Source organism: Otolemur garnettii, unplaced genomic scaffold, assembly GCF_000181295.1.
Source record: "Otolemur garnettii isolate 467f Iridium unplaced genomic scaffold, OtoGar3 scaffold00039, whole genome shotgun sequence".
NCBI classification, from domain to species: Eukaryota; Metazoa; Chordata; class Mammalia; order Primates; family Galagidae; genus Otolemur; species Otolemur garnettii.
The window spans coordinates 8,068,069-8,094,241 of record NW_003852434.1 but is presented as its reverse complement, the minus strand read 5'-3'; the positions used below and the strand labels follow the sequence as shown (position 1 = coordinate 8,094,241).

Here is a 26,173-nt window from a genome sequence, read left to right as displayed (position 1 = left end):
AAGGTCACTCTGAGCGTGTGCAGATTAGCAAGGGCAGTGAGGCTGGACCTGAATGGACGCTAGGGAGGACTGCAGGAGACACGGCTGGGGAGACAGCAGGGTTAGATCTCACGAGTGTTTGGACTTCACTTGCAGTGAGATGAGAGACCACTCTGGGAATGTGAGTAATGGGATGGGCAACAGAAGTGGAAACTGTCCTAAACTTCTGTCCTAAACAACCATCCCAGCTGATGTGCGGCAACAGACCATAGGAAGGCAAGGGTGCGGGAGCTGAGTGTAACAATCCGGAAAGCCTGATGGTGTCTTGACATGGAGGAAGTGGTGGAGGAGGTGAGAAGCAGTTGGTTTCTAGGTGTCTTTGAAGGTGCAGGCCCCAGAACTTCTGATGTGCAGAGGCAGAAAGAGGATTCAAGGATGAGACCATGTGATTTGGCCTGAGCAGCCCAGAAGATTGAGTTTGAGCTTATTGAGATGGAAAGCTGGGAAGAGACACAGATTTGGGAGGCATACCTGTCAGGATAAGCTAGATTATGGTGTGGTGACAAAAATCCCCGAGCCTCAAAGGCTTAGCTCACACAAATCTTTCTCACACTACATGTCCATTGACACTTAGCAGGGGGCTTTGCTCAGAAGATTCATGCAGAAAGCCCAGGGGTTTGAGGCCTCCATCTTGCCACTTGCTTCCTCAACCACCACAGCAGCCACGGAGCAAGGAGGATTCCACTCCGGCTTCAAAAGCTCCTGCTGGGAAGTGAAGTCGCCTCCACTCGTGTTTCATTGGACGAAGGAATCACGGAGCTCTGCCTAACTTCAAGGCAGGGGAAGATGGGAAACACACCCTCCACATGTCTGGAAATCGCACAGTTGGAATATTTGGTGAATAGCCCCACAGACAGGAAAATCGGGAGGTTTTTCAGACAAGTCCCCTCCAGTAGAGGTGCAGCATGTGAGTCAGAAGTTCAGGGGAGAAAAGGGCAGATGCAGGCTTGGAGAACCTGATGCATCTATCATCTAAGGGAAGCCTCTTTAAGATAAAGCATTCTAGACTCAGGGTAAAATTATACACTGATTCTTAGAAGGAGACGTGCAAATGAGAGGCCCTAAACTTTAAGCTTCACAAGCTTTGAGGTGAATCCACTTCTGAGGAAATAAAAGGCCTGAAGCTGTAACTGGAAAGTCACCAGGTAGCAGAAAATTTCAAAGCAGTGGAACTGAATGAAGTTGTCTAGGAAGTGAATGTGAACACAAGAGACCCTGGATCCTAGTGCAATCTGGTCTTCAGAGACGGAGGAGCAGAGGAGACGGGGAAGTGGCCCGTGAGAGGTATTTGATGAAATAATTTTCGTTTTCCTTTCCATATACCTCATGCTTGCTCTCCTAAAGACTATTTGTTTTCATTACATCTCGTTCCTTAAACTACTGTGGGTTGGAAAGTCTCTAATTATTTGATTTTTAACACCTATATTTAAAAACTGAAAGTAGCATCAGATAATTCATTTCAAAGGTAAATCCAGCACGTGACCAGCATTATAAAGAAAAAGAACTGATTTCAGGTCAAGAGATGCAATCTTACTTCCAGCCCTGTCACCAATTTAAGTCACTTGCCCAAGGTTACATAAATTCTCTGGCCCTTAGAGGATGTGTCTAGGAAATGAAGGAAAACATCATTTTATGTAGGTCTTTGTAACTCGGCTATTTGGCCCCGATGTTACTTCTTGAGGTGGGTGGGGCCTGAGGACCTGACCGTGTCAGTTTCCATGCTGTGTGTTTCGTTGTGTTCATCAATTTGAGTATATGTTTTAAATTCCCAATTTGCTTTACATTGATTGAGACGTGATGCAATTGGAGGTAATAAATAAATGAAAAATGAAACCTTAAAAAGGATGTTTGGCAGTAAAATAGAATGATTATAATTATAGGGTTCAGGGTAAAGTGTAGGAAGTGGTACTTAATCCCCCTATAAACCTCCTCTTTATTAAAGGCATTTATTTAATGGCAGACTTTACCTAATGAATAATTTAATCATAAAAGAGACCGACTGTACTCAGTTTTCTAGGACTTCCTTAACAAAATACCACAAACTAAGTGGCTTAATTAACATAAATGTATTGTGTCCCAGTTCAGGAGGCTGGAAGTCTGAGCTCAAGCCGTGCGCAGGGCCAAGCTCCCTCTGAGGCTGCTGGGAAACTGTCTGGGCTCAGCTTTGCTCCTGGCGTCGGGTCCTTCCTTGGCTGGGGGCACCGTAAGTCCAGTCTTCACATGGATTCTCCCTGGCTTCATGTCTGTCTGAGTCCAAACTTCCTCCTTCTCTAAGAATATCAGTTACACTACACACTGGATCAAAGCCCACACTAAAAACTTCATTTTAACTTGATTACCTCTGTAAAAACCCTATCATCAAATAAGGTCTTGTTCTGAGGCATGGGGGTTAGAATTTCAACACATATATGCACATTTATACATATGTTTGTTGTTTTGTTTTGTTTTTGTTTTTTTGAGGACACAATTTAACCTACAACGCCACTGGGGCTCAGAAAATGATACCCCAAACCGAAGGCCTCAAATACACCCTCCAAAGCAAAACTTCTGATATTCTCTTGCCCACTTCTCCATCACCCATCGTTCCTCCTCAGGAAACCCACAGAGACGCCTACAAACCAGGAGGGAGTAATGCTTCCCAGGAGCCACGAGGAATCAGGACAGGCCTTCCTCGGTTTCCCCTCAGTCTATGACCACTGGATCACGCCCTTTAATCCAATCACATTTTACACCCCTATGCTGCTTCGTCAACCCTCAGCATAAAATCAGACAGCTGCTCCCGGACCTTGGGGTCCTCACTCTGAGGCTCCCGTGCTAAGTAAAACAATGATCAAATACATTGGCCATGCTTTTCTCTTACTGACCTGCCTTTGTTTAACAGGCGTGTCTGCCATGACCTAAATGAGGAGGAGGAAAGGGATGACCCCCTTTCCACTTTTACAACTCAGGCCATACCCCCAATCCCTCTTCATTCTTAAGGGTGCCCACATAGTCCCTCACCTTTACCCGGCGCCTTTATCCCTATCTTTTTAATATTTTTATTTATTATTTATTTTTCATGAAATCAACACATAGATCATGTATACATTAATGCATTTATGGGGTACAATGTACTGATTTCATATAGAATTAGGAAAGCTTGTATCTCACTGGTTAATATATACCTCATCTCGTTTACTTAATTGTTAAAACATTAATGCTCTATTCTTAATAGATCTGACACATACCCTTGCAATATGCACCATAGGTGTGATCCCACCATTCACCCTCCCTCAATCTTTTTATTATTTTACAAATCCATTTCCTCCTTTCCATTCTCCCTGCTTTGGCTCGGACCCTCATGACTTAATGTCTAGTCTCCTCTATCCAGTCCCTCTGAGCTGTCCCTGTGACTCCCCTGTTCCCCCACTCATCCTCTACTGAGCAGACGGTGCCTTCCTGCTAAAGCACGCCTGTGACTTTGCCGCCTCACTGCTAAAAATCTTGCTGTGCTTCCACGCTGACCTTTAGGATGAAGGACAATTCCTATTCTGTTATTGTTGTTGTTTACATAGAGATGGGGTCTCACTCTTGCCCAGACTGGTCTCTGACTCCTGAGCTCAGGCAATCCACCCGCCTCAGCCTCCCAGAATGCTAGGATTCCAGGCGTGAGCTGATTCCCAGCCACAGAGTCTGAATCTTTTCCATACTTGGTGTCTCCTCTCTTTCCTCAGCTCTCACAAACACAAAGTAGTTCTTTAAACAGAGAGCTTTGTGTGTGCCCTTTTGCAGGGCCGCTGCTAGCAAATAAAGAGGCTTTGTGCCCGTCAAGAAAGTCTCTCCTCAGGGAGGGTGAGCCACTGTCAAGCAGCCCTTCCTCAGGTAGAGGCCCCTGGGTGTGGGCTCAGTACGTGGCTTGGTGACTAGGACACTGGTTAATTTCAGTCCCCAGCCAGCCTTCTCCATCGTGTACAGGATAAAATGCTGCGTGCACACGTGGCCGCCTGGTTCTGTACCCACATGCAGCTGGAGTTCCCCAGGCAAACATTCATACAAATCTCAGGTTTGCATCTGTCTTGAAAAATCCCCCGACCTCCGAAGCTGAGCACAATAAATTAAGGATTCAAAGGCAGCACCAAAGACAGACTGACTCCCAACACCTGTGGGACGGCAAGGGTGATTTTCTCAGAAGCTCAGCCCCTCATTGAGGAGCGGGGTCTTGATCATGCCTCTGTATCCCTGGCACTGTGCCTCATGTAGTGTAAACACAGGGCCTCAAGTTTCAAATGAATTTTTCTTCATAATTAGAGAATTTGTGAATCTCACAGTGCTAGAACAACTGAAAACACCAAGAATTTCTTAGGAGAGTGAAGGTGGTCAGGCTCCTAGGCAGGCCGGCCTGCTCTGGAAAGAAACTGCTTAGTGCAGGGGACAGTCCTAGGTTGTGGCTCTATTGCTCCGCCAGTCACCAACCAGCTTGACAGCTAAATGAATCAATCCCTTGGTAATACCTTTAGCCAGTTAGATTAATAGTTTTAGGAGGTCCCATCCATGCTTCTCCCTTGCTGCATGAATTTTTAAAGTTGACTCTGCTATCTGCCCTGAAACCCTACCCCTAGAAAGCTAACGTGAAGAGTCTCAGTCACATAACAGGGTGAATTAGATTAACAAGTTTAAACTCCAAATCTGTCAAACTCCTTGCTAAGATCAGTAGACCTTGAAGAAATGGACACCTCGATTTGGAGAGAAGAGTAAAAGAAAGCCCCAAATCCCTCATGTGGGTGGGGTGGGTAGGAAGGAGCCAGGAACTTACTGAGCTTACTGGAAGTGGTGGTGTCAGTTGCTGGCAGGGCTGAGTTTCTTCCTTCTGTCTCCCAGTCCTCTGCAGATGTGGCTGAGCACATGGCCACTGACCTCCTGCCGACCAGGCCCAGGCCCATCAGGAGTACGACAAAGAAAAGAGAGCCCTTCTAGACCTCCTGTTACCCGGGCATTATGCTGAAACAGGCAGCAATCTCAGCAGAACTCTCTTCCTTCACTCTGCATCTCCAAGAGAACCGCTAGTTCCATTGAGTAGAAAAGGAGCTTGGAGATCAGAAGTCCCACAGCCTGCACCTGGGTCTCGGAGGCGGGGCGCGTAAAGACTTCCTTTAGCCACAGATTGACTCTCTTAAGAAAAACCAAAGAACAGCCTTCACCATCTGAGCTCTCTAAACAGAGCAAGTTCCATTAGTAAGAATACTTTGTAATAGACCTACATTCTTGTCTTCTTATAAAATTCAAGAGCAGAGCTAAGGGAACCCTTTTACCCCAGTGGTCATCAAAGGTTGGGTTAATCTTTAAACCTAATTATGAGAGAATACTGTAAAGATAGAAAGCATTTTACAGTTCTGGAGCCTTCTGGGGAGTGCCTAAGACCCCCCCTCCCCCGTTATCCTTTGTCCCCATCTAGGGCTGACCTGACTGAGTCAGCCCCTGTTAGACTTTCACAAAGGTTTTACCGATTTTGAGTAGGTGGAGATTGGTAATTTCTATTTTCCTGAATTTTATAAAATTTATTTCATGGAGTCACTTCAGTAAGTTACTGTAATTGAAAGTAATTGTCCTAGTTATCTAGTTCTATAAGGCAAAATAGACAATGGCCCGGCATCTCTTTCAATAGCCACCAGTTTGTGCTTCTCTAAGAGAACGTATTTCCAGCTTCATTGTTTTCTCCTGAGATTTTAAATGGGTTTGAGTATTTCAGATGCTTGGACTCTGCCGACTCTTAAACTCTCCTGCCTGTAAAGAGCTATTTAATTTGTTAGGCACTTTCTCTCCTCCTGGGGGTTGCTGTTTATCTTTTTCATCCTTTGATCTTTTCTCTCTTGGGAGGTGGGAGGAGGCTCTTGGATTAGAATTTGTGCAGCATTTATAGCCCAAGGAAAGAAGATGTGTCCCCTGGTTTCCTTCAGTGTAGGACTGTCCCCGACACACATGTCAAATTCAGCAGCCCACCCTGTCTGGATAGCCTGCAAAACAGGCAGGTCCCTATGAGTGAAAGTTGACAAGATGCAGAAGCGGGCTTTGATCGTCACTTCTCTAAGTCTGGGTCTTGTAAGCCAAATAATGACTCATTTGTAAATGACTAGGTGTGAACAGGCACTTCATACGTGATCTTATCTCTATCAACAAGCAGTTGCAACAGCTGCCCTGACAAAGGTGTAGGCTACACAACAAAGCTATTTTTATAAGTCTTTAAACTCTGCTTTCTTAATCTAGCATCTTTAAATTCATACAACAGTGACCTTGTACCAAGGCTATTTTCTGATTTAGGGTCTGGGTAAGGATCACTCTTTACCATGAAGAATTCTCTCCTGGTAGGTTGCCTGCAAGCGGAGGGCTGAGTTGAGCCTTTAATACTCTGTCTCTTGCAAAGTAGTGATTAGCCTCGTATGTCTTCTCTCTTTAAATACAATTAAACAAAACACAAGAGTTAGGCTAGATGAGAAGGTTGGAGACACAAATGCAGGATGCTGCATTTACTTGCTAATTTACCTTTTAATCCAGCAAATTGAGAAAGTGCTTTCCCAAAGCACGGGCTATTAGACCCCTGAAGGCAGGTCCTTATCAGTTAGTCCAGACCCATTATTTATCAGTGAGGAGCTGAAGTTCAAAAAGGTGGGAAGAGTTCCCCAAAGACCCAGAAACCTGAGGAGAGTGATGTTCAGTTCTTACATTCTTGGATGAATGTTCTTGCAGAGTGTATTAAAACTTCTCCCATGACCCTAAATCACGTGGATCCCAGTTTTATCTTGATGATGGATTTTCATATTCTTATTAAAAATGCACTCATTATCTTGATTATTGATACAGATTAATAAACACAGGGGAGTGTTCACTCTCTAATGATAATTTTTTTAAAAACTTTTCCAGGGTTGCCTTTTCTTTTGTTGCTTTTTGGGATTGGGCCGGCCATGCCCATGGACTAGAATCCCATGTACACTCATTTTGGAAATCCAGATGTTGCAGGGGGACACTTGAAATTTATTCAACCATATGAGTGAGACCTGTGAACTTGGAGTGCTAAGCAGACAGGTAATTACCTTGCTCATGCATTCCAAGTATGTTTGCTGAGTGTAAGTTAATTCTCTCACCACAGCTCACCTGCATTCATAATCACGTAGCGAAAACTTAAGGATGCCCATGATCTTCCAGCCACCGCAGCTCGAGCGAGTTGATAACACACTCTGTCAAACTTACCTTCCCACAGTGATTCATCCAGAGGAGGATGATTTCATGCTAACTTTCATTTTCTCCAAGCAGCATAGGTAGAAAGAGGGAATGAAGCAAACTTTGTTTCCTGGTAGAAAATCCCCTGGTCTGACGCTCATCAGGGACTACATAATTCTCTTTCTTTTTTTCTAAGAATGATCACTTCCCTGCCTCCTCTTAAATTCCCTAAATTATGAACTAAAAATCATTACCTAGGATTCCTAAATTGGATCATGCAGACACAAACTTCAGTATGCTAACAGTTGATAACAGTCCAAGACAGCTGCCTCGGACCGTCCAGCGCATAATTCACACATTTGGATGTTTACTGTCTCGTTAGAATTCTGGGGAACTGAAGCAGGGTTTCAAGCTTGCGAAACAGAATTTCAGCGTTCCGAAGGCTGCTAGCAATTTAAACAAAATTGGCCCATGGGATTTTTCTCATGGCATGGAGTTTAAAAAATGCATCCTTTAAGAGGAGCTGGTTCTTAAATATGAAATTATGACAGTGGTCTAGTTTGTACAAGACCAGCCTTGTTTGCAGTTTTGAATCACAGTTCTCCAAACCATGAAGCTTGGATACATAACCCGGGCACCCCACCATCTCTTTTTAAGCGTTGAGAAGAGTCAAGTGATCTCAATTACATAAAGCAGAGAAATGAGGCAATTATCCAATCAGTGAAACCTGGGGGAGGCAGAGGACACTTTGGCTTGAATTATCTAGAAAGTACCTGAATTTTCCATGAAAACTCTAGAAGCCCAAATCTAACAAAAGTCTTTCTTTTTAAAATGTCTTAAGGGTAAAGCTAATCTAATAGGCATGTATTCGTGAGTTGTGTGAGTTTAGTTAGTAGTTTCCAGGTCACTAACCACATTTTTTTCCAGGAAACGAACTCAGGAATTCCTTTGAACCTTTAGCTCCAATAGAAAATTAGTCCAAGCCTCTTTTCTATTCCCAGTTGTGCATTGTCCATCGCAATTGTAAGGCATGTTTGGAATAGAGGCAGGCATTGTCTTTTGCTGAGACAGACCACAGGGTAAACAAAGAGCACCCAAGTGAAAGGCGAGGGATGTGCATTATCTACGGCTCAAAGTTCTGATATACTTCAGCGACTCGGCTTCCAGGGGTGGCCATATTTTCTTGGGATTCTACACACAGGGCCTGTGTGAATAGCAGTTAGAAAAAGCAGCTACAAAAAAGAAAAGCAAAAGTGTCTGTGAAAGATGAGAGTATATGAGGAAATGGCCGAGGTACCAGAGGGAGGTGGAGTGGAGAAGAAAAGCCGGGATGACAAGTTTCTGTGTGTGTCGTTTTTATTAGATGAAAGGTCGGCCACTCTGGCTGTGGCGTCAAAAACAAGGGATGCGTCAGTAGTAGAAGGTGCACTGTCTGTTTGCTTTGCTAAACCAAACTTGTTCTGAGTTCCCCCTACTCCGAGTTCCAGCTCCAAGGCTGCCACTTAGAAATGCACAGCTTTGTAATGCGTGGTGTCGCTCTGCTCTGCGTGGTGTGGCCTGTCTGGGCGCAGCGCATCCTGAGTCAGCCTGCCCACTGATATTGCCTGGTGCTGTTCATATACGTTCCTCCAGGTCCCACCCAGCCACATAAATTATAAATGCACCCACAGGCCCACTGGGGAATCAGACACAGACGCCACAAATGGGAGAATTTAAATGATTCCCACAGACACATCAATATGGGGTGTAAACTTCTGGCTTATCTGGAAATTAAAATGAAAGGCTATGCATGAGAATGGTAACTCATTCTGTGAAAAGAAATCCCAGAGTTTTTCAGCAGCCACACCTTTAGGTATCTAATGCGAATAATAGAGATCTCATAGCATTGTTGTTAACTATCTTTGTAAAGCTCAAAAAAAAAAAAAATACCCACTTAGATCAGTGGAGTAAACTTCCTGTCAAGTGTCAGAAAGTAAATATTTGAGGCTTTGCGAGCCATATGGTCTCTGTCACAAGTATAAGACTCTGCAGTTGTAGGAAAAAACAGCCAGAAGAAAATTCATGAATAAGTGAGTGCGGCCATCTGCCAGTAAAACTCCATTCATGGGCACGGAAATTTGAATTTCCCGGGATTGTCATGTCACGAAATATTCTTCTTGACTTTTTTCAATCATTGTTACCTTGTGGGCTGCACAAAACGAGCAGCTGGCTAGACCTGGCCATCAGCCCATCGTCTGCTGACCCCTGGTGTAGATGGGTGAAAGATAAATGTGGCTGTCACAGCAATAACTAAAGTGACACAGACTCCGGGGAAGGGCAGTGTTGTGGGATTGTACTAAACGTGTTTTTTAATTTTCTACATCTTGTGATATTCCGACATCTTAAAAATCTTGCCATTAGACAAGAGACGGACTCTCCCAGGGCAAGCTAATTCTTAGAGACAGCAAATGGCTGAGAACGTCCCCCAACATCCCCCATGGTATCTAACTCCCACACACCATGGCAATATAGAAAATGCCCGACCTCCCACAGCCAGGTAGAGACCAGCAGAGACCACCCCCTACAGCTGGGAACCCGCTGGGACTCTTCCGATTCACGGGTCCCAAACTGCTTGCCTTGCTCTGCTGTGCCTTTCCTGTGGAAACCTCAGTCAAGGCCATGGCCTAGGCTGAGGGCTCCGGACTGACACTGGTGCTTCCCCTATGGCCCCTTATCTCTCAAGAAATGTAATAATCTCTCAGTGGCATTGGCCTCACTCAGTTACCCCCCTTAATTAAAATCTCAGCCTTGCTAGTCTATGTAGGATACCAAAACCAGCTTCAGCATCACCTGAGCCCCACCCCAGAGCTACAGGACTAAAATCTGCAGGTAAATGAGATCCCCAGGTTCCCTGCGAGGATACTGAAGTCTGAGATGCCTTGATGGTGTGGTTCAAAGCCTGAGATCTGGAATTAGAAGGCTAAGTCCAACTCTGCGCACCTCTCAGCTACATGGCCTTGGACAAATTATTAGATTTTAATATGCCTGTTTCCATCCCCTAATAAGGGGGGGATGATGATGACAGATCTATGCTAAACACTTAAAGGCCTGGCGAATGATTTTTATTAAATGGTTGCTGTTATTCATTCTTAGATACTAAATGCCCACAGGCATACTCCCAAGGCAACTTCCTCAAGGAAGGACACATCGTTAGCAGGTCATTTGAGCTGATCTGTGGAGACTACAGCAGCCCCCCCCCACCCCCAATTCCATCCGTGAAAGAAAACAACCAAGCCACAACTCCTGGCCGCAAAGTGTAAAATATATTGATGCCGTAAAGGGACAACTCAGAGATACTTTAGTCTGCTGAGATGACGCGCAGTGGCATAGGATACATGCTCTGTTTTCTGGAACCACGTCATTAAGTTTTCAGATACATCTCTGTTTTGAACACGGTGTTTTGTTTTGTTTTTCTCAGCATGGATTACTACTCTACAGTTTCTCCTAGAGTGGGTAAATAGAACAGTGGTTTGCAGAGCGGCTACAGACTCATTTAGATGTTTAACAAGCTGCATTATTTCATAATTAGATCAGCCACGGAGTTAACAGTCAGGTGTTTTTCATTTGTTTTGTTCACTGCGACAGTGGGGGTGGTGGTAACTTAATTTATTCTTTGTTGACATGGTTAGTCACCAACAGACTCCAAAAAGTAATGACAAATAATCGTCGGTGAAAAAAAATTAAGCCGTAATTATGCCAGGGATTTTCCCAAGACCCTTAAAGTCAGATCATTTAAGTTTACAAGAGGAAAAAAAAAATAGGCATCATGGAAAACGAAATAACAAAAACCTACCGAAAAATACATCTGTAGAACATGGTGGTCACTCGTAAACTGCTCAGAAGGGCATTAAAAAAAAGGTCCTTCTAGCACGTTAAGCAGACCACTGACAAACTCTGCTTTTTTAGTTTCCTAGTGGCTATTTTCCTACCACAGTGTGGAGCTTCATTATTATATTAAATAACTTATACGGGTAAAAAGGAGTTTGCTAACCAGCAGCCAACTCAAAACCTCGCGGGAAGAGAGGGAGGGAGAGGGATTCACAACACAGCACACTAAGGGGAGCAGAGCCCAGCGTCCCTCCTCTGTCCTCCTCTGTCCTTCCTCAGGCAACACTGACAGAGCTGAGGGCTGGGATCCATGTGGAGGGTTTTAGATCCCCTCCCTCCTCTCCCTTTTCCATTTAAGTTAACAAAGAAACATGGGCTTCCTAAGAGCCAGTGCTCAGCTGGGCAAGTCCCATTAGCAGCAAATGTTCAACCAAATAATAATAAAAACACACACATAAAAGAAAGCTCCATCCAGGTGCAGAGCTGTGATTCACATGGAAATTCCAGGAGATGAGTCATGGGCAGAGCCGGAATCTTCAGAAGATTCTTTCTCAAGCGTCTTCAGGGAACGTTTCAGTCTCACAGATTCGGAGTCAATCTGCAGAAGTTCCTCATCTGCTCTTGAGTGAGCTTGTTTGCTTAGCCGACTGGAGCCCTCCAATGACTGCGGGGTCTTGGTGATTCTTCCGAGTACCACATGCCCGAAAACAAAGGCCGGCCCCTCCGTGATTTGGGGGATGCAGTGGCAGCAGCCAGCGGCACAGCAACAGCAGCCAGACCCCACGTGTTAAACCCTGCCCAGGAGGCTTGACCTGGATAGGAAAGAGAACAACGTAAGATAATGTGGCCGACTGTGCGAGCAGGAATAAAATGTCTTACTTAATGCTAATTTTATCTTTCCCATAGTTTAAGTTTAATTAAAAACAGGAAGGAAAAAAAAATCAAGCTTTGAAATCTGTATCGTGAGTTCATGTTATAGTAAAAACAAAAAATCAAAACCATTGAGGATAAAGAGCTTTTAGGTCTGTGCTGGCCTGATCACAGATAGGTTTACTTAGTAAGTATACAGAAGCATCTTCACAACACATTCTGTGAACTCCAGGAAAGCTTAAGTCGTCGTTGACAAGAAGGGGGTCTGCCCCCAGAGGTGAGCTGGTCAGTGCTAGGGAAGACCCTGAGTTTCTGCAAGCCTCTGGGGGAACAGGAAAAGCAGCTATGTCAGAATATCTTACTGGCCTGAAAGCTGATGCATATGAAGTTTCCAGGTAGGTGCTGTATTCTAGAATACAGTCGGCTGTCTGTAGCCTTGGGTTTTCTATGTATTCAATCAACCGGCTGTCTGTAGCCTTGGGTTTTGCATCTATCCATTCAATCAACCACTGATCAAAGATATTTGAAAAAAAATTGTGTCTGTACTGAATGTATACAGACTTTTTTCGTGTCATTATTCCCTAAACAATACAGTATAACAACTACTAACACAGCATTTACCCTAAGTATTATACGTAATCTAGAGACGGTTTAAAGTACACGGGAGGATGTGTGTAGGTTATATGCAAATACTACTCTACTTTAAATCAGGGACATGAGTATTCTCAGAGGTGGGTCCTGGAAGCCTGGCCCCCAGATACCAAAAGATGATTATACTTAATCCTACCATACATTTAATTTGTGTGGTTTTGTAAATTACAACAGCCATTTCATTTTGTTGAGCCTCTTTGTGGTTTCTAAGCCTTGGCCAACACCTGCAGAAACTCTGTGTCACCCAAGGACACTGTAGGAGCATGGGCTGAGCAGCAATGGCCAGCAAGACACTGTGTCCTGTGCTGGGGTGGGCATGGGGGAGGCCCTGTGCTTGTCCTCATGGGGCTTACACAGCAGCAGGGAAAAGAGCCACACTACACAAACAGCGTGAGGCTGGTCCTAAGGGAGGGAGACGGCCTGATGTGTGTGTGGTTCAGGAGCAGCTCTTCCTGGGGAAAGTGGGCCAGGAAGAGGGAGGCAGTGCAGCTGGGCCACAAGGACAGGCAGGATATGGACAAGCTGGAGCCCAGGGCTTAACAGACGTGACGTGGTCGGGGCGGGAGGTGGTAGTGGTGTGTCTTCAAGGCCCTTGAATAAACAATTTAACATGGAAACTATCTTTTGTACCTAGGAACATATGGTCACTGTGTGTATATATATGCACTCTCTTATAAACCATTCATTTTATTTGGACCACTGCTAGTCCCCCAACAAGTCTTACCAGATGCATTATTGCTGAGCATTTTTAAGTTGGTACAGCTGCAGATTGATTCATGAACCCATGTCTGAATTTAAGCCAGTACACCTTCTTTTTTGCCTGACATTTCTAAATCCTCCACTAAATTCTGTGGTTACCTTTCAACCAATCAAATGTTAAATGTTACTGTGGACTGTGTGAGTAGTGCGTACAGACAAGGAAGATATCAGACAATTCAATCTTTACCTTCCACTACCCAAACTCTGCCTTAGGAACTTTCTCAGCCCAGCCACATATCCACAGGACTAGTTCATCAAAGAATAACAACTAGAGGCAGGGCGTGGTGGTTCATGCCTATAATCCCAGCACTCTAGGAGGCCAAGGTGGGAGGCTCCCTTGAGCTCAGGAGGTTAAGACCAGCCTGAGCAAGAGTAAGACCACATCTCTACTAAAATAGAAAAAGTAGAAAAGCCAGGTGTTGAGGGACACACTTGTAGTTCTCTCAGGAAGATGAAGCAGGGGAATCATTTGAGACCAGGAGCTAGAGGTTGTAGTGATCTGTGTTCACACCTCTGCACTCTAGTCAGGGCAACAGACTCTGTCTCAAAATAACAATGATAATAATAATAATAATACAATCAGAAAAGAGTTATAGAAAGGTCTGGATTGTTTTAATATGTTTGGAAGCTACAGGTAATGAAGATACCAGGTATCATTTATACAAAGCCAATTTGCTGTCCAATTTTTAAAAATATCTACACTGAAAGTAACAATAGCTAAACTATACTCAGGGGCCTCACCAAACTGAGTGTTTCTTAAAAAATAGAAAAGGGGGATTTAAAAAAAAAAAAAAGGACAGAAGGCAAAATTTATCTAAAAATGATAAAAGAGTAATTCTCAAATATTTTATCCAGTAAGATACATACTCTGAGGCTCATGAATAATACTAAAGAGCCTAGGAAACACCTTTAAATATAAAAGCAAAGTAACAGAAGATTAAAATGTGCCACCGGCTGGTGTAATATTTTAGAAGGTATGTGTTTCAGCAGCAGCCCAGCAAGCCTGTGACAGGCCATCACTCCTTCTTTGTGTCCTCTCCTGTCTGAGATATGAGTAACATCTCCACTCCTTTACCGACCACTGTGACTTGTTCTAAAGCTAATAATACCAAAGCCTTCAGACCTCATCCCTTGTCACTGGGAGGTACGAAGGCAGCCTAGATTTTCCTTTCAAACAAAATCATACAAAACCAAGTAAATATTAGACAACTTGGTTCACAAAATCTATTCTAGTATCAAATATAATGAAGGCACCCATATGGTTCTGGGACCATAAAATGAAGAAGAAAAAATGCACTTATTGGGCAGCACCTGTGGTTCAAAGGAGTAGGGCGCCAGCCCCATATGCCAGAGGTGGTGGGTTCAAACCCAGCCCCAGCCAAAAACTGAAAAAAAAAAAAGAAAAGAAAAGCACTTATCAACTCTAGTACAAAAATGTATTCCAAGAGCTTTTTTTTTGTAGAAATGGTAGCAATTTTGATTATATTATAGTCTAGATTGCTTTTGCCTATTAAAGTATCTCAAATGTTTAAAATACAAATTTTCACCCTATCCTAATTTTGTTTGAAAATACATTTGTTTCAAACTACTACTAATAGAGCAAAATTTTTAAATTTGAAAAGAAAAGCCCTCCAGATTATGTTTAAAGTCCCAACTCTCTCTCAAATTAAAGAGGGGATTGAGATCTTTTTGGTAAGTGACAAACCCAACTTTACCAAGCCAACTGGCGCTTACTTCTTTCTTATTTCAGGTTAAATCAATTTCTACTGTTAGAACTATTTAGAAATAAAGCCTGAACTTCTGATCCAAATCTTTGACACAGAAAATTAGTCAGTTTTTTTTTCTAAAAATAACATACTGTGAGGTCATTTCAGCTCATTTCATTAAATAATGAGAGAGAAAAAGAAAAGAGCCACTGTCTATCTGCCAGTATAGAAAAAAGAAAGAAAGGAAATAAAACTAAATAATAGCAATGAGAATTCTAAGCCACAGGGACGCAGTTTACAGCCAAGAACGTGCCGACAACTCAGAACAGGAAGGCAGAGACTTCCCAGAGAAAGCCCGCGGCTTGCTTCAAGTAACCAGCCTTTCCTCCAGGCCGGTCGGTAGTAAGAGCAGTGGGCTCACCTTAAAGACTTCCATCTGTCTTTCTCTATGTGATTTTCAGGGCCTTCACTCTCATACGAAGCCAAGTAGAGAGCTACAATCAACCAAAAGAAAGTGTGTGAGCACTGGAGCCTTCTGATACGCACGCCCACTCCAGCCCTCCTTCAACTAGAGCAGCGGTTCTCGGCCTGTGTGTCCCAACCCACAGGAACTGTACTAAAGGCCCGCGGCCTTAAGGAGGTTGAGAACCACTGAACTAGAGGCAAACCCTACAGCAAAGCACACTTTTTAAAATGTCAAATCATGGCTGGGTGCCGTGGCTCCCCCGCCGTAATCCTAGCACTCTGGGAGGCTGAGGTGGGTGGCAGCTTGAGCTCAGGACTTGGAGACCAGTCTGAGCAAGATCGAGTCCCCATCTCTTCTAAAAATAGCAAAACTAGGCAAGCACTGTGGCAGGTGCCCGTAGTCCCAACTACTCGGGAGGCTGAGGCAAGAGTGTCACTTGAGCCCAGGAGTCCAGTTTGAGGTGTCTGTGAGCTATGACGCTATGGCACTCCACCCAGGGCAACAGAACGAGACTCTTGTCACAAAATAAGTAAATAAGTTAATAAATAAATAAAATATCTAGTGATGACTGAGAAGCTTCATGAGAAACACAGAGTATCACTTTGCCTCTGACTGACCATCTGAACAAAAACACAATGGCTTCCAAGCCAGAAAAGCATTTAATTAACTAAGAATTTATGAGGCAAAATGTATAAAATGTATAAAATGCAAGCCAAATGATGCTGTCATTCAGATTTATATTCTTTACAAAGAAAAGGGTGGGGATTCTTTCCTGGTGGCTTTGTTTTGTTTTTTAAGTCCTTTTGTAGATAATTTAAATGAGAAAGACTCTTCATCCAAAAATTTAAAAGTTTATTAATCCCACTTACTGAGATTAAAAACAATCAAGCCGCACCCCCCGCAGAGTAGGTAATATTAATTTCAAATGTTCTTCAGACATTATTGCAAATGGTATCAATCTACTATGAGAAATTGTTAGTTAATGGGTGCAACAAAGTCCTATAATATTAGAATATAACTCATCAGTAGAATAAATCCCCAAATCTTTTTTGAACTTTCTCTTCTGGTGAGTTTTTTCCATATACATTCAATCACTTTTCTATCTCAAATTCCTTAATGTTTTAACAAGTCAAGACTTTCTACTACTTTTTCTGAACAGCAGAGGGTACCAATTTACTGTTCTGGGTTTTTCTTCTCCAAAGTATCTTGGTTATCAAAATATCACAAAATACCTCTTTCTTTACTGAAGCCCAAATGAGAGGGAAAAACATCCTTCAATAATTCCATTTGTGGCCAAAGATCTGCAAGCTCTGATATTTTAAAGAACGTTCAAATACAGAAACATACTGTTTTGGGTGAGTAGTAAATGCAGGTATTTTAAGGATAAATCATCAGGTCTTGTCCTATACAGAAAACTCTTCAGATAGAACAGCTCAGAGGGCAGGCCTCATGTTATATGAGGAAGCCAGCACCAAGTATTCCTATTCTAATTCCCTCCCCGTAGGGTGTGGGGATGCTGGCGGCAGCCCCACTGTGTGGCCTCACCATCTTCACTGAAGACTGGGACTGTCAGCAGATACTGCAGAATCTTCCGGTCCCTCTCAAACGGACACTCCACTTGTTTCCACGTCATAAATTCACCCACTTGTTTGGCCAGTTCCCAAAATTTCTGGGAAAGAACAAAAGAATTTAAAGGCAGTCATCAAAAATTATGAGCTTGGAAATGATGATTTCATTTAAAATGCTTCCTTTGGGTGTTTAATCTTCTGAACTGTATACATGTCTAAATTTAATAAAAATTATATTTGCTAATATTGGTAAAAATTTACTCAAGTTCCCTCAGATAATAAAAATGATGATAATTAATAACAGTACAGTTACTCTGCTTGCTATTGTTATTTTCTTACAAAACAGTAAAGAAAGAGAAAATCGGTTCTCAAACTACAGAACCTGCTTTGGCTGCCGGGCCCAGAAGCAATGCTGGAGAATCTGCCCTCTCCCTGTGGCTCGAAGTTTTGTGTCCGACATTATTGCACTCACCTCAAAATTGACATGGCCATTTGGAAGGCGGTTGGCGCAGCCCTCATTGAGGAAATAAATATCTTTGATTAAGAGGCTGAAGAATGGTATCACAATCTAGAGAGAAACAAAGATTCTGGTTAATTTGAAGGAATAAACATATAGGCTCTCATCAAATAATACAAGAGAGTAATGAACGATGTTAACTTTGGATTACATGGCAGCCGTAATGAATTAGGGGACAATGGTTTGTTTTTTACATGACAGCATTTTCCTACCTTACATTATTTTGTTTAAAACACAAATGCTGTTAATAACCAAAGCACAGCAAGGACAGGTGGTGTCGGGAAGTGGGTAGTTTAGCGATTTGCCGATCAGTTTTTCTATTTCTGTCAATACAGTGGCATACAATAAAATCTAAACCATTTAGTGATAATGAAAGAAAAAAGTATCTAAAGCAACTCCTGCCTCTCATTCAGCAACCCGTTGGCAAAATATTAATAGAATACCCATCTCTGCCGGTACTAAGATTTTAAGATGTGTGACCCATCTCTTGGCTAGAATCGGTAGTGCTGTATTATTTAGATAGTATATTTCAGATGAACTTTTTTTAGGTGAACATTTTACTTTTACCCTTGAAGACATTGTTCAAGGCTGGGCGTGATGGCGCATGCCTATAATCCTAGCACTCTGGAAAGCCGAGGTGGGTGGATTGCCTGAGCTCACAAGTTCAAGACCAGCCTGAGCAAGAGCTGTCTCTAAAAATAGCCAGGTGTTGTGGCAGGCGCCTATAATCCCAGCTACTCAGAAGGCTGAGGCAAGAGGATAGATTAAGTCCAAGAGTTTGAAGCTGCTGTGAGCTGTGACCCCACTGCACTCTACCAAGGGCGACAAAGTGAGACTCTGCCTCAAAAAAAAAAGAAGACATTGCTCAAGATAATGTGAGAGCTCAAGGTTTTAGGCAATAGTTGCTACAAACTTCCTATGAAGTAAACCTGGCCTGTGTGGGACAGAACACGTCGGCACCTGCTCTCCTGGAAAATCACCTAACAAGTCCTCACACGGCATGTTGTGAGGCAGACGTGCCCCCAAGTGAAGGGGGAATACAAACGTGTAAATTAGAATTAATGGTTGTTTAAAAACAATATGCCCTCTTTAATCATATGCTTCTGCCTCCATTCTCTGGTTTGATGAGGTAGACTAACTACTTCATTAATTAACCGGCACCTTAAATCATATTAAACCCACAATGAGCAGAGAACACAGGTCAAATATAGCAATTTCCACTCTGTCTTAAATTTCAAAATATTTTTAATAATTCCAGATTTTCTTTAAGGCAGAAAGTGCAGATTTTTAAGTCTATCTTGTTTCTCAACATCAGAGTTCTTTTTTTTTTCCTAAGCTTATAACTTATGTATGACTTGTACATCAAATGAATGGAAAAACATCCTTTTTGGCTCACACATAAAAATATTTAGTATCAATTCACGTCTAGAGAGAGATTCAGATTTTTCTCTAAAGTCGTTAAAAAAAAAAAAGCTTTATCTTTTGTTTCATTGATTTCTGAAAATAACCAAAATGATACTTCAGTTTTGACAGCCCACTTGAATATGCTTTTAACCATTAGCTCCTGTCTGCAGAAGTCTCTAAAGCTGAATTAGCAAAGATGTCATCACTTCTCCTTCTATTATTATTGGCCATTTCTCTATTATGTTAAAACTCAACAGTCATGGTAACAATGATAAAAGGATGCTTGAGCCTTGTCTCTTTGAAAGACTACTTGTGAGCAATGCTGGATTTTCACCTTGTCAGACATTAATTTAAAACTTGACTCCAGCATCTGCTGGTGGTATAAGCTAGGTGTTGGCCAATTGTGGCCTGTGGGGGCCTTTTTTGTATGGCCTAGGAGCAACACATTTTACAGTTTTAAGTGGCTGTAAAGAAATATTTCACGATGCATGAAAATGATATGAAATTCAAATTAAAATGGAGCCCAGGCATGCTCACTCACCTATATACTGTGTGTAATCTCGTGCTATCACAGCCAAGGTGAGTATGCACTTATAAGATGGTAAGGAGACACCATCATAAGGGAAAGGGCACACACGTCCGCAGGGAAATAAGAACAAAATCATAACCAAGACATAACGTGTGTGTATTGTGAAGCTTTCAGGCCCCAACTTCACTGCTGTGCTCACTGCTGGTGATGAGCTTGAGACTCATGTGCTGCTGATCATTTACTGTCTGACACTGACGTTTGAACTTGCTGTGAATTCAGGTCGTGCGCCCACAGCTACATTACGGATTCTAGGTGGCAGAGGCGTTACCTCACATGATTTTTGCATCCGTGGGTGCCTGCAAGATGCTGCAATATCGATCGTCTGAATCAGTCTTTCAAGGAAACAGAAATAAAACTAATCTGGCTTAAGATACTTTACTGCTCATTTCTTATGCCCATAGATGCAAGAAAAAACATTCCCACAGGCTTCTTCAACTTCTCAGTTACTCATGGGTAATTTCCTTCAGATCTACAGTCCCTACACAAAGTACAACATGGTAATGATCGGAAGATTATGGGGCCTTGGCTTTCTACAAGCTAAGTGAATGGAGAGGATATCAGTAGGAGAGAGTCAACGTTTCATTTCTAGAAGGTCTTGCCAGTGATGTCTAGTGAGAAAACCTCTCATATAATAATATTTTCCAAACACCTTTCAAACTATTGTTAACTCAAAGACTCGGTCACTACACCTTAAAGGTAGCGTCAGTCCCAAACCTAGAAATGAACACTGAGGAACAGAGACAAGGTCCCAAACAAACTGACTGGCAAAAGGATGTGAAACCATGCGATCGCCTGAGAAGGTCAAAAACCTGCAGACGTGAGTGCCCTTAGGAAAAAACAGCTATTCAGAGAACAATCAGGGGCTCCCGGGCAGAAGACAGAGCTGATCTGTTCCATAGCAGGTGCCTAGAGATGAGCCGCTCTGCCACACACACGTTATCCGAGAGAATATCACAGATTCTACGGCTCCACTTACGTTGCCAGGAAGACTGTAAAATAGTAAATTACTGTGGAACAAAGCGCCCCGACCTCAATCAAGAAAACAGAAGCCAATTGTCCTGAATAAAAGATGGATTTAGCCATAAACGCTTTCAGTCTTAGCCTTTGAGACCAACTGTAAAAAAGAAATGGCATACTTTTAAAACAGTTGTGATTTCATTTGTCTTCCCAACTACAGGGTATAATTCATATGTTCACACAGAACTTGTTTCGAAAAAATAACAAAATAAAAGCAGACCATTTATGAAATGATATAAAGGGTGTGTACTTGGGACTTCTAGGAAAAGCCGTTCGAGTCCCACTGTCATCTTTTTGCAGGGTTGGACTTCAGAATTACTTTGGCCAATGCTGCAGCTCCCTACTGACAGACAGGATTCTGTGGCTCCCCATGGATGCAAAGTCCACCCAACTCTGATGGAGGCCGTGCAGGGGGGCCTCCTGCCCAACACGCACAGCCAGTGAGCCTCCAGTCCACCAGTACACTCCAGGCTGCCGGGGTCTTCCCATGACTGTGCTGACTGTCGGAAGCGTACAAACCCTCAGCTTAGATCTTTGCCCACTCTAGTCACGGGAGTACTGGCAGGTGGGCAAGTAAAAAAGAAACAGGTGGTAAACTCGGTCAGGCTCTAGTGAGTTACCTCGTAAGTTTCTTTAGTTAAGAGTTAAAATATTTAGAGTATCTCTTAAACACTATCAGAACTAATATTTTGGATTTGGTTAAGGACCAATGTAGCATTTTTTTTTTTTTTTTTTTGAGACAGAGCCTCAAGCTGTCCCCCTGGGTAGAGGGCTATGGCATCACAGCTCACAGCAACCTCCAACTCCTGGGCTCAAGCGAGTCTCCTGCCTCAGCCTCCCAAGTAGCTGGGACCACAGGCGCCTGCCACAACGCCCAGCTATTTTTTGGTTGCAGCCGTCATTGTTGTTTTGGCGGGTCCCTGGGCTAGATTTGAACCCACCACCTTAGGTGTATGTGGCTGGTGCCTTAGCCACTTGAGCCACAGGTGCTGAGCCAATGTAGCATTTTTTAAAGGTGGGGTTATGTGTTCATTTTTATTTTAGATTTTTGAGGCTTCTGCTTTTGGGGAGGGGGAAGTGATCCATAAGCCATGGATTTTCTTTAACCCCTCGTGTTCTTTTATTTGTTGAAGATACAGTTTAAGTTAAAAGACAGAATCTAAACAGAAAATAACCTCTATCAAGCAAACTGCATCAGCCCATCACCAGGTATTCCTTTCTCAAATAACATGATCACCAAATGTCGAAACCACTTATTCTTCCCCTACATGGAAGTGGGACAGTGAAATGTGCCAAGACAGGAAGCTCAGAATGAAGAGCATGGCAGACGTGGGAGGCCGTTAACTCGTCTGAGAGTCGGGCAGACGGAGCAGGACCCTTTCTCAGACATCATCCCTGCCCTTTTCTTTCCACTCACACAATCTAATTAGTAACAGCAGGCCTAATGTTAGTAACACCAACTAACCTGCTTTCTGAAAATAAACGACTTAACCATGGGAGGTAAGGTAATTCTTTTAAGAGAAAAGGTTACATCAGTCAGCTACCTTGTGCAGAGCTTAAGTGTCTCTTCCCCACCAAGTCTAATCACTGTCTAATGCTCTTCTTAGTCACATTAACATGCCTTAATTTATCGGTCAAAACACAACTGAGACGTGCTAAAGAACAATCACTGAAGTAATGTAATCACGACACAGAAACACACATTTGCAAAGTTCTCCAGAAGCCAGCTTTCCCTTTCCACAGGCCGATTTCCCTGTGGATGCCCCTTCTCTGTGTGGCCAGTGATCACATTTCTACAGTACGCACTTCCCTTTCACAGATCTGAACAAGTGGAAAAAGATCTGGGTAGATCCCCGTAGCCCTTCCGCACGCAGCACGGCAAGTGCACCACAAACCACACACGATGAACCCACCTTTTCTCTGCTACTGTGAGCAGTTAAAGACCTTTGTGCTGCCCCTCGAAGAGCTGTTCGGTAATTATAGAAATTGCTCGAAGGGTCCATCTGATGCTGTAGATAAAAAAGAGAAGAATATTAACTAATTACTTCTCACCTGTAAGAAGTTTACAAGGTCACACACTTAGCTATATACATATATAGTGTCAAAATAGGTTGGGGAGGTCAGTAGCATAATGGTCAATCCCTGTCACACACACACGTGCATGGAAACACTTTAAAACACAACTGCTTTCTTGCCTGAGCTTTGGTGTATTTATTATAAGCTGACGTCAGTTTGGATAATGTTAAACCTAAACCACATTCTTTCTCATAGTTGAGATTAAACCTAAAAATTGAGTCAAATGCTAGCATCAGAGAAATTTCTTGGTTTCGTTTGGAGGGCAATGGCCAGTGGTGATTAGCCATGTGCAGTGATCCCAAACATGGCAGAGTGAACCTGTCCTTCGCATTTGGTAACAAATCATTTGCAAATAATTGAAGTACACCATTTTGCAGGAAGGAAAAAAAAAATGATTAAATTAAGTGTGAATCAAACATCACAGAATACATCTAATAATGATGCCCAATTTAGGGGAAAATTTGGGAAAGAACACTTTCTTTTAAGATAGTGTTCCAAGCACCAACATATCAAGGTAATCCCAGGATGAAATGATTCACACATAGCCTCGTGTACAAACCTTACTATCCTCAGGGTTATACGGAAAGGCTTTTTCACATGTCAGTTAAATCTATAGAAAAGACGAGGAATGAATGTTTCTGTAGGGACGGGGAGTTTTTCCCTGGGATGTTGCAGATAGGTGAGGCCAGTAGGCCCAAGGGAAGTAAAATGCTCAACTCTTCAGAACCCAGATTCTGTTCTGGCAGACAAGATGTTGTGACTGACAGACAGCCATCTGTCCATTAACCAACCCCACAATGGACAAGTCCAGTCTATAAAAGGCCAAGTCCATAACCGGACTTATTTCCTCCCCTTTAATTAAAACCTCTTTCCTTTCCCTGAGAATGTAAGGGACAGACGGGCGTTTGCCTCTACAGTACTGATCAAGAGTCAATATTATGGGAAAGGATTCCACTTTACAGCTATCAAAGTTACTTCACAGGGAAACACCAGCTTCACATACCTCAAGAATGTCAAACTTGGCAGTCTTCACTTTGGCCCACGTTTTTTTCAGCCGGGAGACTGGGCTCATGTTCATACCAGCTTCCCATTTAAAATGGAGGAAAATGGAAATAGAGAAATAAGAAAAGACATTTTAATGTGTGCTCTAAAAAAGGTGCTCGCTACTAACTATAAGAGTTCTTCGAATTATTAGTAAGTAATAACATTGACTTTATGATTTTTTTCTGTCCTGCAAATTCCCCTAAATCCAGAAACAGTATAATCTTAAATAATAAGGTTGACTTTATGATTTTTTTTCTTTCTTGCAAATTCCCCTACATCCAGAAACAGTATAATTGCTACCATTTACTTTGAGCAGGGATGAGCAAATTCCTTCTGTAAAGGGAAAGGCAGCGAGCATTTTGGGCTTTGCAGTCCGTATGTTCTGCGTCCCAGCTACCGAACACGGCCGCCATGCTGCAGAAACAGCCACAATCTAGTTACAGAGATGACTACACAAATGAATGAATATGGCTGTTGTTCCAATAAAACTTTATTTATGGGCACTGAAATTTGAATTTATATTGTAGTCACATGCTAAAAATATTATTTCCTTTTGACATTTATTTTCAATTGTTTAAAATTATAAAAGCCATGGGCAGCGCCTGTGGCTCAAGGAGTAGGGCGCTGGCCCCATATATCGGAGGTGGTGGGTTCAAATCCAGCCCTGGCCGAAAAGTGCAACAACAACAAAAATATAAAAGCCATTCTTAGGTCACTGAGAATAAAGAAAAGAATGGTGGGCCAGATTTGATCCATAGGATGTAGTTTGCTGACCCCTGACCTAGAGTTTTATGCATCCCGTCATCCACACTTTGCATGGGTATATAGGTATTATCTCATATTTCCCCTCAACATTCCTATAAGAATAAGCTAGAGTCCCCAAGGTAAGAAACTGTCTTGAGGTCAGCCAGTTACTAAGTAACAGAGATGAAAGCTCAGAGTGAGCTGACCCTATAACCCACACGCACTCCACCGCGCCACACTGCCTCCCCGTCTGACACTGTACGTCCTATAGCTATTTGAAAAAACAATGACAGAGGCTGTTTGTGGACAAGAGGAATCCATATTGACCTAAAGGATTACATATATTAACTCCACGCCACCAACATTCATATTTTAAGGACCAGCAGTGAGAGATTTGTTTCCTGATTAAGGTAAAATTTACATACAAAAACATACTTAGATCTTAAATGGACAGAAAAATTTTGACCAATGTATAAGTCTAAGTCTTGATGGATAATGTACATTTCGTCTTCCCAGAAAGCTCCCTTCTCAGAAAGAGCCTCTTTGGGTCAATCTCCACCCCTCACAGAAATCAGAACAGCGGCTGCCCTCACCACAGATTTTTCTGCTCTAGAACTTCATGCAATGTCTGGCTTCTTTTGTTCAACATAATGATTCTGAAGTTCATCCATGGTCTTTGGATAGATTATTGTTTTATGGCTGAATAGTATTTCATTGTGTATGTATACTACAATTTATTTAACTTTTCACTTATAAATGGGCATTTGGGTTGTTTCCAGTTTGGGTCTATTATGAACCAATCTGCTTATATACATTCTTTTACAAATCTTTCTGTGAACATGTGCTTGCATTTTTATGGGATAAGTATTGAGTGGGTCTCCACCTACATAGTTATCCTATAAATACAAGGTAGGATTGTGTTTACAATTAGGTTTAACTTTATAAGTAACTGCCAAAGAGACTCAGCACCCGTAGCACAATGGTTACGGCACCAGCCACATGCACTGAGCCTGGCAGGTTTGAACCTAGCCCAAGCCAGCTAAACAACAATGACAACTGCAAGAGCAACAACAGAAAAATAGCCAGGCGTTGTGGCGGGTGCTATTTGGGAGGCTGAGGCAAGAGAATAAAATATAGCTGGGCATAGTCTCAGCTATTTGGGAGGCTGAGGCAAGAGAATTGCTTAAGCCCAAGAGTTTGAGGTTGCTGTGAGCTGTGATGCCACAGCACTCTACGGAGGGCGACATAGTAAGACTCTGTCTCAAAAAAAAAAAAAAGAAAAGAAAAAGAAACTGCCAAAGAGTTTTCCAAAGTAGTAGTAGTAATTTACACTCTCACCAATAATGTATAAGAGTTCCAGTTGTTCCATATCCTCAACAATATTTGGTGTAACCAGTCTTTTTAACTTTAACCATTTCACGTGTAAAACAGTATTTCACCATAACTTTAAGTTATATTTCTCCAGAGTCCAATGATGTGGAACAGCATTTCATATACTTATTATCCATGAGTATGCAGAACCTGCTTGTGTGAAGTGTTTGACCCCCTTTTTATCATTGGGTTATTTGTCTTCTTATTGATTTGCAGGGTTCTGTACAGATGCTGAGTCTAAGTTGTTTGTCAGATACACGGATTACAAACATTTTCTTCCATGCTATGGCTTGC

General features: G+C 42.6%; 1 protein-coding gene across 2 annotated transcripts in view; it reads right to left on the bottom strand.

The window, feature by feature from the left end:
* Positions 1-10,309: 10,309 nt before the first annotated feature.
* RASGEF1B (RasGEF domain family member 1B) overlaps positions 10,310-26,173 on the bottom strand; it is a 40,166-nt gene continuing 24,302 nt past the window's right edge. For both annotated transcript variants that reach the window (XM_003790050.3, XM_023513358.1), the window contains exons 9-14: positions 23,724-23,803; positions 22,558-22,653; positions 17,590-17,685; positions 17,095-17,218; positions 15,505-15,577; positions 10,310-11,909 (exon numbers count right to left, since the gene is read on the bottom strand). In XM_003790050.3, coding sequence (XP_003790098.1) covers positions 11,885-11,909; positions 15,505-15,577; positions 17,095-17,218; positions 17,590-17,685; positions 22,558-22,653; positions 23,724-23,803 — 494 coding nt within the window. In that variant the 3' untranslated portion in view covers positions 10,310-11,884. The remainder of the gene's footprint in view (positions 11,910-15,504; positions 15,578-17,094; positions 17,219-17,589; positions 17,686-22,557; positions 22,654-23,723; positions 23,804-26,173) is intronic.